The sequence below is a fragment of the Camelina sativa genome, chromosome 17 (genome assembly GCF_000633955.1).
Source record: "Camelina sativa cultivar DH55 chromosome 17, Cs, whole genome shotgun sequence".
Lineage (NCBI taxonomy): Eukaryota > Viridiplantae > Streptophyta > Magnoliopsida > Brassicales > Brassicaceae > Camelina > Camelina sativa.
In genome coordinates this window covers 14,008,998-14,021,180 of record NC_025701.1, presented here as the reverse complement: position 1 = coordinate 14,021,180, position 12,183 = coordinate 14,008,998, and the positions used below count along the sequence as shown (strand labels likewise).

Here is a 12,183-nt window from a genome sequence, read left to right as displayed (position 1 = left end):
AACAGTAAAACAAAGAAGAGGATAATGAGAAAATTGGGATATAAGAGACAAGACGTGAGAGGGTGGGGATGGGCCATTCCCACTCCTTTAGCCAACCCATAAAGGCAAAAGTTGTTTTTTGAGTTTCAGACCAAATGGACTCTGTCTCTTTCCCTTTTTTCAATTTTTTTTCTCTATTTTCAGTTCCCAACAAAATAGCTATTCATCATATTAAAAGTCGAAATTTTGTTATGCGATCATTACGAGCAAGTTCCTGTCTTTTAATTCTTTTATATATTTTTTTGTTAAACATTGATTTACCAAGGTTTTTGATGGATGGCCTACCGCTACGGCTACCCGTGGTTAAAGATGGGAACAATCTCAACGACTGTACTTAGTCATCATTAATCGAGAAAACGATCCATTATATCAAGATAATGATGTGTAAATTTTGGTAGATCTCTGTTCCTATTCCGATTCTATCTAGTACTCTTTTTGTTTCAAAATATAAGATGTTTTGGAAAAGTTTTTTGTTTTATAATATAGGATGTTTTCAAATTTCAATGCAACTTTTAGATTATTTTAGTATTTTTATATTATGATTGATTGAACTTGTTAAAAGTAAAGATTTATTAATCTGCGTATTTTGCTTAAAACATCCTATATTTTGAAACAGAGAAAGTAGATCTCTTATTTGTATGTAGAAGTATATATATATATATATATATATTTTTNTTTTTTTTTTTTTTTTTTTTTTTGTAGAATGTGAATAAAACAACAAAAATTATTATCTGCTCATTTATTTCGTCTTCCAATAAACCAAATACATTGAAAATAGACTATTACGTTATTCATAAAGCGTTACAAAGATGAGTCATCTTTATAGAATATGTTATAACAAAAAAAAAAAACCGTTTAGTTGATATAACCAATAAAAAGTTTTTGCATCTATTAATTATTCAAAATATGTTGTTTTAATATAATAAGAAAAACATTGAAAAATATATAGGTAAGTTTATTGAAAAGAATATTGTTCTAAATCATTTTTTAACTTTGTTGTGTTTGTTCCATTTGGTTTCTATGTTTCACCCCACTTGTTCGTCGTAGCCGCTAGCTAGTTCTTGTTATATTCCATTTTGCTATATTGCCAATATTTTGAGCCAAAACAAATAAATGAGATAAAATTATATATTTTCATCAAAGAAAAGATAAGATTGTCACTTAGAATTTGACTGTAACTCTTTCCTTTATTTCAAAAATTCACTAAAATATATATATACACGGAGTAATTACTAACCAAAGGCTTCGGCAATTGAAGAATGGGCGTGATTAAGAAATTGTTTGTTAGGTTTTATATTTATTAAGATTCTTATGAACAATGAACAATGAGCTTTTAAAAAAAAAAGATTTTTATGAACAATGAACAGCATTTGTAAATAGAGAAATTATAACTTTTAAAATGACATGGGTGACTTAATACTTCAGAGGAATGTTAGGATAATAGGAGTAATTTCCGGCGACATTCTCGAGTGGGGAACACTGTTATCTTGACCCCATCGTCATCATCATCACTATGATCCGTGATGGCTATGTTCATATAAGACGTCAAACGTGTGTCAATGAGCAATTATATCTCTCTTGAAAATCATCCTATAAAGCAGTAAACGTTGTTCAAAAAGTTAAACATCGTATTAAAATATAAGAATGGTATGATCTAACCCTGTCAAATCAAATCATTCTTACAAAGATGTTTGATACTCTTGTTTATGTTTTCCATTTGATGCGTTCTTGTTCATGGAAACATTCGTCAGTTAATTGGAAAAAAAAAAAAAACCATTGGGAAAAAGGACAATCGCTTAATAATAATAATCCATTAAGTAAAATCATTTGCGAGTCCTAGACACGTAGAGTTAGGTGTATTATTGTATTATCTTGTCCTTAATCAAAATACATGTGGCTCGATAAGTTACATCGTCGTCTTATGTTTTTGTTTGGAATTTCTATCTGAAGACCTAGAAAAAGAATATTTATCTTGTATTTTTTTTCCTTTTCCTTGTTTATATTGGAAAGTTATTTAGCTTTTTCTCTGCTTTTAATTGGGTATAAAAAACACATCAAAAAGCTTCGACGAAGAATAAGAGAAAAGGTTATAAAAAGACTTGGTTTACACTCAAAGTTCCCAAAAGCATAGTAGTATACATCATCATTATATACAAATACACATTCCCCAAAATAAAACTCAAAACTAACTAGAGCATTAATAAACTTAAACCACTTTTAAAATTTAAGGTAACAGTTACCTATTTTTCAAACAAGTCAAGAAATAGGGATAAGTTTCTTAATTCCGAATTAAAAAAAAAAATCGACAATGGGTGCGTGGTGGAATGAAGAGAAGTTTAATTTAATCAAACGAAAAAAAAAACAGAAATGATTTGGCCTTGGGAAAGATGGAGAAAGCTTGGCGTGAAGCATCAAATTGGCTGTAAACAACGCACCTTTTGTTTGTATCTGTTTATCCATTTTGATCATCACTTGGGAGTACTATAGTGGATACTATTTTACTTTTGTTCATAGTGATAATATTGTATTTTTATAAACTAAGATAACATCAATGATTATTATTTATTATTTTTGACGTACCACAACAAAATTTACCTACTGAATGTATATAAACGGAATAGACAATGACTAAAGAGTAACACACAATGAAGGTACGTTTTCATACAAATGCATGTATGATATTTTTCATGGAGGTACAAGTGACGATAATAAACTTAAATGTTGAATACTCCATAGTTACTTACTAAAAGGTACTATTGAGGTGAACATCATCACACTTACATTTCAGAGTACTGTACTTTATTTTACGAAGCAAAATAATAACGAAACCATAAAAGATAATTCAAAAATCTTCTATATATATATATATATGCTGGAAAAAGTGACCCTTAAAACTTTAAAAGTAATAAAATTGCTGAAAGGCATAATTGCATGCAGTGGTCTCTGCGAGTGCCATTGTTAAAAGTTCCTTTACACGCATACCATACCACTCTTGTGTTGTGGTTCTCAATTTTTTTGGCCTTATTTCTCTACCATGCCTAAAATTTAAATTATAGCTGGGCCAAACTCATCTTCTTCCTACTAGTATTCGTTCTTTTATTCTAAACTCCCGAAGTGTATAATTAGATATATAATTCTCTTTAGGGTCTCATATATATGTTACATGCTAAAATTCTTGTGTTTATCTCTTAAAAACTTACCCTTTTCAGTGTTTTTTTTTCATATATATTTTGAAAATTTTAAACATTAATGCGTAACACAAACGGATAAGTTTCCAAAAAAAGTTTGATTATATATAGTCAAAGAATTTTGCTGTGTTTCAATGTAAACAATCACGTTATCTGTATTTGAACTTTGAAGTAATATATTGTTAGTTTCAGACTTTCAAAAATCTTGTTATAGTGTAACAGACTAAATGAAAGTCCTTTGACCGTGTTGTTCATATCGAGCCTTAGAGGTTATGCAATTTACAAACACATATACTCAAATGATATGTCAACCTTCTCACGCTAATACTATTTGTAAACGAAATATTATCTCTGGTCAACCATTGTAAAAGTTTCTTGATGAAATCTGGAAGAAATATAAAAACAAAATTTACTTGATAAAAACACTTCGACGGAGGAAAGATCTCAAACGATAAAGAGACTTTTTGGTGTTGCGGAGTTGAGGGGGTGGGAGTTGGTTAAGTGAACTCCAGCCACGCTAGCTCCATTTGCTGATCATGACCACTCCCTTACTTGCAAACATCATCAAAAATTAATTATTTTGTGATAAAATTAGTAAATTTGCTGATTATTCGCTAATTGTCTATCTATATTGATCTAATTTTCAGTGTCACAAAGTAGCTTTTTATCTTCTAGATATATATTTCCCTTTCTATTTATACTTTTTCTCTTTTTGAAAAATAATAATAGTGGACTTTAGGAGTATAAACATTATTGGAAATGTGGATTTCCTCCATTTTATACTTATTGGATTCAAACCATCAGTAGAAAGTGTTTTGGTCCACATTTGATATTCTTTTTGCTTCAAATTATTAGATATGTTATACAAAAAAAATGGTCCAAAAAGTTAGATGTGTTCTATGTATTTTTATATATATAAATCTCTCTATCATTTCATTTTTACTCAGAAGAAATCTTTTAATAACTATAAAGGATATAATTAGTATATGTGAAATCTTATATTTTCAAAACATGGCGAGACTAGGGATTATACTATTTTTTTTGTAGTGTGTGCTAATCCAATCAACTATACAAATAGATTTACATTAAAATTTAGAGATGGAGTAGAATTGGGAAAAATTTTAACTATGATATATAATTACTTTATTTTGAAGAAAAATCAGTTGGAAATGCTTTGAAATTAGATGACTTTTGTTTATTTATGGTTGAATGCAGAGCCACTCCAGCATATTTTAGGCTACAAATGAAGAATAAAGAAATGAATTAGTTCATTTATTTAATTTGGTGTTTCTTGTACCTATTTTTTTATTTTCCGGAGAGTCGATGACTATTCATAGCTATTACCTTGACACCAAAGAAGAGTTCGACTATCAATATATATGAGTTTTATGGAAAAAAACATTTGGTGATTCCACAGGATCAATAAAAAAAAAAGATTCTTCTACCATCAAACTATGTGGGCTGCTAAAGTATATAAATTAACTTAGCTAATGCCGCAAGCTCATACTTGGTTTCATGACCGGCTTTGGTTGAGTAACAATGTTTTTGGAAGCTAAATGCCTAAAATGTAAAATAAAATGAATTGGAGTGTTTGTAAAATATAGATTGTAGGAGAAAATAAAAAATGAGGTATCTATCTATATAAATAAATAACTTAGTTCAAGCAAACTCAAAAAAAATATTTTTAATTACTATTTACCAAATTAACTCTAAAATATAAAAGCGGAAATCTATTTTTTGTTGTTGTGGAAAATAAAGTGGGAAAAAATAACTCAAGGCAAAAGTAAGTATACAACAAATAAATTTGATAGTATAGTAATAGTACAATTTTTACCGCACTGGTGTGTATACATAAGTTACCTATGTGGTAAATGTTACCAATAACACCCATATATTAAAACATTTAAAAAAAAAGAAAGATAGTAGTACATAAGAAAAAAGGTAAATCTTGATATAAATGCACAGAGCAGCAGCAAGTGGGAAAACAAAGACCAAAGTCATCTTCATACTTCTCAAACCAAACAAACCACCAAGAAGAAGTGACATCATGTCTCCTCCTCCTCTCCAATTGCTAACAGTCTCCTTTGCCCTAATCCTCTTTCTGAGCTCTTCAAGTGTTCCGTCCCACTCCTCCGATCGAGTCACCAGTTTACCCGGTCAACCCCAAGTCGGATTCCAGCAATACTCCGGTTATGTCACTGTAGACGACAAGAAACAGAGAGCTCTGTTTTACTACTTCGCCGAGGCTGAAACTGATCCAACCTCTAAGCCTCTCGTCCTCTGGCTCAATGGAGGTTCGTTTCAAACCTTCACTCTCTCAACCACCAAATTACATTATATAGAGACAGTACAAAGAAAAAAAGATAAATGTGAGTGTAAAATGCAGGACCAGGATGTTCATCTTTGGGTGTTGGTGCATTCTCAGAGAACGGACCTTTTAGACCTAAAGGACCAATCTTGGTCAAGAATCACCATAGCTGGAACCAAGGTTACTAAATTAGCTTAAAGTCTTGTTCTTCAATATATTAAACTTTTATCAAGTCTTGATTTTTAAAACTTTCTTTGGTTGTGGTTGCAGAGGCTAATATGTTGTATCTAGAGACACCTGTTGGAGTTGGATTCTCTTATTCAACTCAGAGCTCCTCTTATGAGGGTGTCAATGATAAGATCACTGGTTGGTTAATCTTCTTCTCCCTTAAACCCTTTCTTTTTAATTATTTCTTAATCTAAATATTACGTTTCTTGTTTTTGAGTTTTTGAGTATATGAGAAACTGTGCTTTGCTGAATCTATTGATTTAGACTTTGCATACTTTTCTGTCTTTTTTTTTTTCTTCCTTTTTCTAAATTCAGAAACAACAGAAAAAAAAACAAATCAAAAGTACGATTTTGTAACCACCAGAAATAAAATAAAAAAGACATCTTTTTCACACCAAAAAAGCTTTGGCTTCTTTGTTATGATGATAGGTGTTAGTGTGTTACTGTGACCTGTGAATGTCATTTCTTTTGTTTTGTTCTTCTTTTTACAGGAAAATAAAAAAAAAGTGGAATATTATTTATATTTTTTCCAAAAGATTCAGCTTTTGTTTCTTTGTTTTGTGTCTCAGACTCTGACAAAAATAAAGAACAAAAGAATTCGACCTTTTGTGCAGATCACATCTGAGATTATTATTCTCTTCTTCTTGTTTCTTTCTGTTTTGTCTTTTAACTTCTCATACTCTCTTTTTGTCTTTTGTTTTGGTTTGCCACTTCAGCTAGAGACAACCTTGTGTTCTTGCAAAGATGGTTCCTCAAATTCCCTCATTATCTCAATCGAAGTCTCTACATCACTGGTGAAAGCTATGCTGGTAATGTTCCCTCTTTTAATTCATATCACTTTAAGCTCTTTAGTTGTGAAGTTTCGTAGCTAACGTTTTGATGCAAATGTAGGCCATTATGTTCCCCAGTTAGCTCAGCTTATGATTCAGTACAACAAGAAGCACCATTTGTTCAATCTCAGAGGAATTGCTGTAAGTCATAATATGCTTATACTATATGTTTTGTCATTCCAATATGGTTATATATATGTGTTCTGTCTTATGTAGATTGGCAATCCGGTTCTGGAGTTTGCAACTGACTTCAACTCGCGGGCTGAGTACTTCTGGTCTCATGGCTTGATATCAGATTCGACTTACAAAATGTTTACTTCTTATTGTAACTACTCGCGCTATGTGAGTGAGTACTATAGAGGGTCAATGTCTAGTATATGCTCTAAAGTGATGAGTCAAGTTAGCACTGAGACAAGTCGATTTGTCGATAAATATGATGTTACTCTTGATGTCTGCATTCCCTCTGTGCTATCTCAATCCAAAGTAGTAAGCCCTAACGTGAGTCACACAACACAACATAACAAACATAAATATTTTGAGCTTTGTTATTTTCTCTGTGACTGTGTTTATGAATTTTGTTGATTCTTTGGAATGAACAGCAAGTGGGAGAGTCTGTGGATGTCTGTGTTGAAGATGAGACCGTGAACTATCTAAACCGAAGAGATGTCCAAGAAGCTCTTCATGCTCGGCTCATTGGAGTACGTGAATGGACAGTTTGTAGCAAGTTAGTAATCCTTTACTTTCTCTCTAAATTTGCAGATGACTGCAATTAATATTTAATAGTCATTGAACAAAAATGGTATTTGATTTTGGTTTTCTCTTGATTATGACAGTGTGCTTGATTACCAATTGCTTGATGTGGAAAAACCAACGATTAATATCGTAGGGAGCCTTGTTAGAGCTGGAGTTCCAGTTCTTGTCTACAGGTAATATATCAAAGTCTCTGTTAAACATTAGCTTTCTTCATGATTTAATGGTGGATGTTTTCTTGCAAGAACAGTGGAGATCAAGATTCTGTAATCCCTTTGACCGGAAGTAGAACCTTAGTGAGCAGATTGGCCAAACAATTGGGGCTGAGAACAAGTGTGCCTTATCGAGTCTGGTTTGCAGGACAACAGGTAAAGAAGCAACATTCTCTAATAGTACGAAAAGAATGATCAAAACAAAACTAACACATTGCACTTGGTGTTTTAGGTTGGCGGGTGGACTCAAGTCTATGGGAATGTCTTGTCATTTGCAACGGTGCGAGGAGCTTCACACGAGGTCCCATTCTCACAGCCTGAGAGATCACTCGTGCTTTTCAAGGCGTTCCTGGGCGGTCATCCTCTTCCTGAAGAATTCTGATATTTACCAGGATGTGTTGAGCTTATGAGTTATGTAAGTATAAAAAAAATAGATTTTGGCAAAAGGCTTATCCTAAGAATGGCTTTATTCAATCGGCAGAAAAAGAAGAATCCAAAAAGCTGAAAGATTTGTTTTTGTAAAGATGTAAACCTTGTAGGAAGGAGGAAGTTGTATGTTCTTGGAATTTGAGTGTTGTGTTTACTTTGAAGGGTGAATTACAACAGGAGCTTCTACTTGCATTGTTAAGCATTTGAACTGAAGTGCTATGATTGGTTTCGATAGCATCACAGCTATGCTTAACCGCCTTTCATTTTCAAGCATCTCTTGTGATGTCTGTTTACATTCTGACAAAATTTCTGTCTCATCTTCCAAAGCTCCTGATACAACCGCAGGTCTCACTGGCCTCACCCTGCAAGATTCAATACAAATTCGTTTTAACAAGTGTCTTCGCAATTCTATTGATAGATTGTTCTAAAGTGGAAGCAGTAATAACACCTGCAGTGGAGGTGGCATGAGTATTTGAGCAGGTTCGAGTAGTACTTAGTATTGCCACTGCCATTATTTGACATTCTTGATGAGCTTATATGCCAAGTCTCTTATAAAAACAATCACAAGAACCAAACTTTTACCTAAAACTCGGGAGAGCCATTTTGATTGCAGGTCCCATCCAGTTTCCGACTTTAGTCTCTAATTTTGAGTTTGCCAGTATAAAACCATAGTTAGATATCAAAACATGACATCAGTTTTCTCTGCTGAACATATTACGTAGAGGCTCAAGTTAAGTTAGGCCAAGAAACAAAGAACTTACCGTCTGATCTAATTTGGATATTGCAGATATCTGCAGAAGCAGCAGCATCAACTTCACTAACTTTAACCTCCATCAAATCCTCAGGATGAGCCAGAGTAGTTCCCAACCCAAATGTGTCCAAGAAACCAAAAGCTCTGTTCCTTTTTCGCTTTGGAACTGCAGTGATCTTCTGTTCCCAACCACAAAAATCACTTTTACTCAACACAGTACGTAAAAGAAGTTCAACCAAGACACATGTTTCATCCCATTTTCCAAGATTTTAGGAAGAATACTTTTTGTAGTTAATAATTGCAGTGTCTCCACTTTGAGTAGACAGAAGTAATATTGTTTTCCTCAATTGGTAGTTAAAAAGAAACAGTAATTATTAAAAGCTAAATCAACTTTAAAGACCAAAGTGACACTAACTTTTGAAAATCTTGCAACTTGGCTTGGGAGTCCTACTTCCTGCAACACCACCATGTCATATAATAATGCATTATTACTCTCTAATCTCTCTTCATTCCATTAATTAGAGAGCAAAGAGACAAAGTAGACCCACCTACCTTACGTCCATGATGACAAGCCTCATCGCTGTTCACAAGAACCCTCGCAGCCCATCTGAAATATAAACGAGATATTTATTCCAGTTGATAAAGCATGAATCTATTTAACAGAATATTCCCCAACTAGGCCACCTTAAGCTTTACTAAAGAATGGTTATACTAGTGCAAGAAGGGGAGACAAAAACATACGCGCATGATGTAGGAGGGTTCCATACTATTCCTGCAATTACAACAAGCTGGGAAAAAGAAACAAAAAAAAAAAGCAAGAGAATCGATCAAATAATGTTGTAGGATGATAAGTTTGAGTAAGTGGGGAGAAGAGGAAGGAAAAGAAGAGACCTCATCAAAGACACCAGCGGGGCTATCATCGTAGCTAGCAAGGAAAAACCCACCAAGCGTGTATCTGACAATCACACAAGAACAATGTAATGAATAAGAGCAGTTTGAAGAAGCAGCAAGAAGTTTCAGGAGATGCTTTTACCCAAAAGCTTCAACTAGTCGAAACTCCTTGGGGATGAATGCTCGAGCTGTCGCAGCTTTTACAAGATGAATCTGGTACAACGCACTGAAAGCAGAATAAAGTGAAAGTTCAGCACATATAGTTTCAGCCTTCACAAGATTAATCTGATACTAGAAGAAGGCTTGAGAAAATTCTTAGAAAAGCTACAAAAAAAAAAAAAGTAGAGTTGTTCTTGCCTTCCTTTGAAAATCCAAGGAGGCTTGGCATAGCCAGATGAAATCCTCCTTTCATCAACGTCCATGGATTGATGCAATCTAGGCGAAAAAAAAAAAACATATACCTTAAGAGACAAGTTATGAAGAAACCTGAGCAGACATGGGAGCTTGCTTATATCAAATCAAACTAACTACATACACCTAGTATCAGAGAGATGTTAACCAATTGAGCAAAGATCCAAAATTGACATCAAAATCTGCAAACACATTCAATCAATCAAAGTATACCAAAAAGGGTGTGTATATTATATATAACAATAGATAAGATAAAATAGAATCTCAAACACATGGTAGGTAAACAACACAATCATATCCAAATTGCCGACTTTTCTCTAATTGTAAACTCTAATTTGGGTATATAATCCCATTGCAAGAAAACAATTAAGGAGAAAAAGCACTACAGGGACGCAAAGACTCAATGTCTTAAAAAAAAAAAACTGAAATCAAACACAAAAACAAGAATTGGAAGAAGAGGAAGAAGAAGAAAAAAAATTCAAACAGAGTGTAAGTAACCCAGAAACTGTTGCATTGGAGAGTGTCCGCAGAATATTAAATTAGAAAATCAGCGATTACCCAAAATTAGAATAGTAATTCACAAGTATGAGATTAGCAGAACTCTACTACTACATTACAAACCAAAAAANAAAAAAAAAAAAAAAAAAAAAAAAAAAGAATTGGGAGAAGAAACAAAAATGTAATACAAGAAGTAGAAAAATCCAAACCTTGTTTAACAAAACCCTCGAGAAGTTGAACTGGGTTTCAAGAGAGGAATCAGATAAGGAGCGAAAGGTTTCGCCTTTAGCGAGATCGAAGCCTGTGAATTTTGATTGAGCAGCTGTTCGTTCTTTTATGAAGATTAAAAATGAAAACTTTTTTGTAAATTCCAAAATCTTTTAGTAGTATAAAATAAAAAAGGAAGAGGAACCGACAGAGAGAAAGGGGAACGTTCGTTGGTATTGGTAATAGAAGAGGATGTGGATAGGCTTTTTTTGTGTTCTTTTCCTTGTCCAATCAAAAAAACTTGTGTGCTCCCTTCTCTCTTTGAAGCTTTTTTTTTTTCCTTGATTTCGCGCCAATCCCAAGTTAACATCATCCTCCACCTTCTTCATTCGCTAATCATTTATAGTGATTGTCTAATTTAATCAAGTACTACTACTATACTACTAGTATAAAACAAAAAAGGAATAGTTAGGTTTCATAGATAAAAATTGCACGTTGTTTTGTTTTGTGTTTTTTTAATATGACATGTTTGTTGTTGTTGTTGTCATCTGATTCGATAAATTTACAAACTGTGTAACGGTTAATGTTGGTTTTGAGCCTCTTAATTTAGCCCATTATTTCATGTATATGTTGTATATGCATCACAACGGATGGCCATAGTTCACATTTTCACCATTTTTCTTATAGAAATCTTTTTTATATAATTTTGTCAACGTAATTAAAGCGAAACGAGTTGACTGACACATGAATTAGACCATTTTAAAATTTTGTGTGATTTAAGCAATGCAAAATGAGGATAGAAAACTAGAACCGCAGATCACTTAATAAATCAAAACTTTGGAGACAACATTTTTGGCAAAAGAGCTAGGTGCGATTGCATAAAGCTAGCCGCAGCTTTTTCATTTGTCTATCAATAAAAAGTTAGTGGAAAAAAACTTTTTATATTTTTCTATCATCTATTTGTGAATGTCCGTCCTAAAGCAATCACTTTAAAATATCTCACAAGTCACAATCTGCCATTCATACAGATTCATCAGGATCTCCATATATATCATAATATATATACGCCTAACTTTTTTCTGCATAATCTTAAGACTATATTTTTATAAAACACAAACTAAAATATAAAAATGATAAAAAAAAAAGTAAGCAGATTCCTTAGGACAATAAACAATTTGGGATTTGCAACTATCATTGTAATATGGGATCCATCAAGAAGTACATCTTGCAAATAACGTTATCTAGATTTTATCAATTGATGGAAACCAATCAATCAAGTAGTTGAATCTGTAAATTTCCTTAGAAGCAAGTAGTGTGACACTACATGGTTTGGAATTTAGTGAAACCGCTCGGCGCTGGCTTTAGTAGGTTCGACTCATGTCACTCTAAAGATATGCTTACGATGGACTGCGAAGTTACTAGATTTTCTCATTTACGTCAA

The 12,183-nt window shown here is 32.9% G+C and overlaps 2 protein-coding genes across 6 annotated transcripts; one reads left to right on the top strand and one right to left on the bottom strand.

The window, feature by feature from the left end:
* Positions 5,181 to 8,149, top strand: LOC104757146 (serine carboxypeptidase-like 45). Its single transcript, XM_010479863.2, has 10 exons — positions 5,181 to 5,521; positions 5,614 to 5,715; positions 5,806 to 5,901; positions 6,480 to 6,572; positions 6,655 to 6,734; positions 6,810 to 7,091; positions 7,193 to 7,317; positions 7,427 to 7,519; positions 7,594 to 7,711; positions 7,788 to 8,149. Exons 1-10 carry the CDS (start codon positions 5,185 to 5,187, stop codon positions 7,935 to 7,937), a joined length of 1,476 nt encoding a protein of 491 aa, XP_010478165.1. The 5' UTR covers positions 5,181 to 5,184; the 3' UTR covers positions 7,938 to 8,149.
* Positions 7,649 to 11,072, bottom strand: LOC104757147 (protein NEOXANTHIN-DEFICIENT 1-like). Of its 5 annotated transcripts, none has more exons than XM_010479868.2 (12): positions 10,745 to 11,072; positions 9,984 to 10,061; positions 9,769 to 9,852; positions 9,627 to 9,690; positions 9,477 to 9,523; positions 9,288 to 9,342; positions 9,151 to 9,189; positions 8,746 to 8,911; positions 8,567 to 8,624; positions 8,433 to 8,489; positions 8,088 to 8,346; positions 7,649 to 7,933 (listed from the first exon to the last, which is right to left on the bottom strand). In XM_010479868.2, exons 2-11 carry the CDS (start codon positions 10,046 to 10,048, stop codon positions 8,136 to 8,138), a joined length of 846 nt encoding a protein of 281 aa, XP_010478170.1. In that variant the 5' UTR covers positions 10,049 to 10,061; positions 10,745 to 11,072; the 3' UTR covers positions 7,649 to 7,933; positions 8,088 to 8,135. The 5 variants fall into 5 exon arrangements, with proteins under 5 accessions (XP_010478170.1, XP_010478171.1, XP_010478169.1 ...); XM_010479869.2 differs by having other exon boundaries at positions 8,567 to 8,615; positions 8,746 to 8,914; positions 10,745 to 11,071; XM_010479867.2 differs by having other exon boundaries at positions 8,746 to 8,914; positions 10,745 to 11,068.